At 46.9% G+C, this 2,911-nt stretch overlaps 1 protein-coding gene across 1 annotated transcript in view; it reads right to left on the bottom strand.

The window, feature by feature from the left end:
* MEGF11 (multiple EGF-like-domains 11) overlaps nt 1–2,911 on the bottom strand; it is a gene marked incomplete at its 5' end in the record, with an annotated part of 99,992 nt that overhangs the window by 56,097 nt on the left and 40,984 nt on the right. The window contains 3 exons of the mRNA XM_010132943.1: nt 296–398; nt 804–967; nt 2,570–2,690. Coding sequence (XP_010131245.1) covers nt 296–398; nt 804–967; nt 2,570–2,690 — 388 coding nt within the window. The remainder of the gene's footprint in view (nt 1–295; nt 399–803; nt 968–2,569; nt 2,691–2,911) is intronic.

Raw genomic sequence — 2,911 nt, 5'->3', positions numbered from 1 at the left:
GGCATTCCTCCAGAGTATTCCTTTTACAGAAGGCTAACATCTGGCTCCAGGTTTGGAGCCATCTTCAACTAATCTGAATACAAATTTAATGACTGCCAGTTATTGTCACCATCAGGAGTGATTTAAATACGGCTAAGTTCAGCTGATCTTGTCTCAATTAACTATTTAAAAGTTTGCAGTCACAGGCCCAGTGCTCTTACTTATGCAACACCAAAGCAAAACAACTCTCCAAAACCCCCTCCAAACCCCAAACAACAACCCCCCCAAGGTTTAAAAAGGTAATTACTAATTTTACCTGTCCAGCCTGCAAGACAGCAGCAGTAACCGGTGACAGGATCACACCCATCTGCATGGCTACAGTCACAACGTTCACTGCAATTAAGACCATATGTTCCATCCTTCCAAAAATACAAATAAAAAAGTCTCTCAGTAATCAGTTTTTGGTTCTAAAATGTGCAAAATCATCTATCAAGTCCCTCTTAATGCTGAGTCGCATTTTTTTAAATTAACATACAGAGAAGATAGAAACAACTCAGTGCCTAACGTTTCTACAGAGAACCAAACGAGGAATCACTTTAAAAAATGATGTTCAAGAAAATGCAGATAACACAGCAATAGCTCTGATAAAATATAATGCAGAGTATAATGAATCTACTTGACTGCAAGAACATCAGTCTGTTATTTCCACATGATTTCCTTCAGCTATCCAAAGACTAAATGAGATCCTGACCTACTGTACGTTTAGAAGAGCTGTGGGGACTCTGGTTTTAGAGGGGATGCAAGAGCACCCCAGTTGTACTTACAGGACAGGGCTGGTCACAGTACTCCCCTTGCCATCCAGGAGAGCAGAGACAAAAGCCATCGGCCGGCCTGCAGGCTGCGCCATTTGTGCAAGAACATGTCTGGTTACAGTTAAGACCCCAACTTCCACTTGAACACGGAATGGAGCAATCCACTCCCTGCCACCCTGAAGAAACAGAGGAGAGAAACATTGGAGGTGTTTTAATGAAAAAAGCAAGGTAGAGAGAGCAAAAAGGACAGCTTGCAAACGGCGGCTCTTTGATTCTAGGACCATTTTCCTTCTGATCCTCATGTAAATTAAGACTATCTTGGGGTCAAAGACTGGCCCATTAATTATGACCTTCCAAATTAATCTGCCAGCACCCAGACATACGGAGGGGTGATACAGGTATCACCGTGTTGGCTGCTCACCAGATCAAGGTGTCTGATCCTTGTCTGGGAACGGCTTGGCCATCAAGGGAGAGTGCAGTCGTGTCTGGCAGGATGGAGACCTGCTGATCAGTCAGAACGCAAGAAACTTGCCATTCAATGCTGCCTGTTCCTTACCTCTTTTTCTTTTCTTTTTTTTAAGAATGCTCTTTAATATAAAGTAGCTATTACACCTAAAAAAAACCGACCAAGGCCATCATTTCTAACCATTAAGGCTCAAATCTTAACTACCAGCCGCACAATGGCTTTCATTGCACTGCAGCTGCATGGAATGGAGTTGAGCAGTAACTCATGGTTTATACACCCTCATTAAATGGGGTTCTATGGTGATCTATTAATTCATGTTTGAAATGCCAGATTTTATCGTTATTTGCCTCACTTCTGTTTCAGGGCTTATGTATGCCACACAGGCAGAGCTCCTGTTGGTATTCTGGGGGAAGGCATCGCTACATGGGGAACACACGAGCCACTGCGCTGTGGAGCAGTATGAGATTTCTCTAGCCATTACTGGCTACAGGGTTATGCCCCCTGCCAAACACATGAGGGAATTATGGACATAGGTGTGGGAAGAAAAGAGGTTAGTCTTGCAGAAAGACTCCGGAGCAGGCAAGACTTCTCGTTTCCTCAGATAGGAGGCAACCACATCCTGCAACCCCATGCTGGCTCAGGAGACAGAGGACATCCTACGCGTGGCTGGGGTGTCAGAGAGTCGGGGTACAGGGAGCATGGGGAGTTGAGGATGGCAGTGAGAGCAGAAAGCCAGAGCCCACCCCACAGTCCCTGAGCATAGAGTTGGCAGCCGGGATCAGTCTGGAGCCCAGCTCACCAGGGAAGCCCATGGCACTGAGAGCAGGCCAAGGCGGAGACAGGCAGGCAGGGCTGGTGAGGGTAACCATGGCCGGGCAAAGCCCCGTGCAACAGGCTAAACGAAAGACAGAGGGGAGGCTGCCTTGGCTCCCTTGCCCACTGTGTCACTCTAGGCATGGAGGGGAGATCAGGAGCTTTTGAGTCCTGAGAAATGGGGCAGCAAAATGATGGAGTAAAAACCCAACAGTCTGGGAATGGCTTTGCGTTTCCTCTGGAGAGGAGCCACGGCTCTGCCAGCACACTTAGTTCTGTTACCTCTTCTTGCAGCAGAGCAGGTAAGCCAGGCCCCTGTCCAGGGCAGAGACAAACATACAGTCAAGCCCCTGCTGAGTTTTGGTACTTGGGCAGATTGTTGAATTTCTGACAGGCACAAGAAAATAGTGGAGTTACTGACTGCACAGCTGTGCCGCTTCAGAAGGGGAGAAGCACTGATGGCAAATCGCAGACGATTGTTAAGTCTGAATTCCTTTACCTTCTTTGCAATAGCAGAGACCATCCACGGGGGAACATGCACCATCATTTTTGCAATTACAAACTGACGAGCAATTGGTTCCGTAGGTTCCTGCCATGCAGGTAATGGTGCAGTCATCTCCCTGCAACCCAAAAAAAGACAGTCAGCTACAGAAATCGGAACTGCAGGAAATTCCCCTCTCTGCACAGGGAGGTTTTCTCTTTCGAAACAGTGAACAGAGTGTTATGAGTTGATTGCTGAGTCCTCAGCTCTTGAGCAGTCTCCGCTGCTTCCCATGTTTATGATGCAATTAGTGCTTTGATTGACTTGGAGGAAAGGGACAAGTTTCTGGCATTCATTCAG

Source organism: Buceros rhinoceros, unplaced genomic scaffold (assembly GCF_000710305.1).
Source record: "Buceros rhinoceros silvestris isolate BGI_N320 unplaced genomic scaffold, ASM71030v1 scaffold16853, whole genome shotgun sequence".
Classification (NCBI taxonomy): domain Eukaryota; kingdom Metazoa; phylum Chordata; class Aves; order Bucerotiformes; family Bucerotidae; genus Buceros; species Buceros rhinoceros.
Note: the sequence above shows the minus strand (reverse complement) of the source record. Positions and strands in the feature narration are given on the sequence as shown.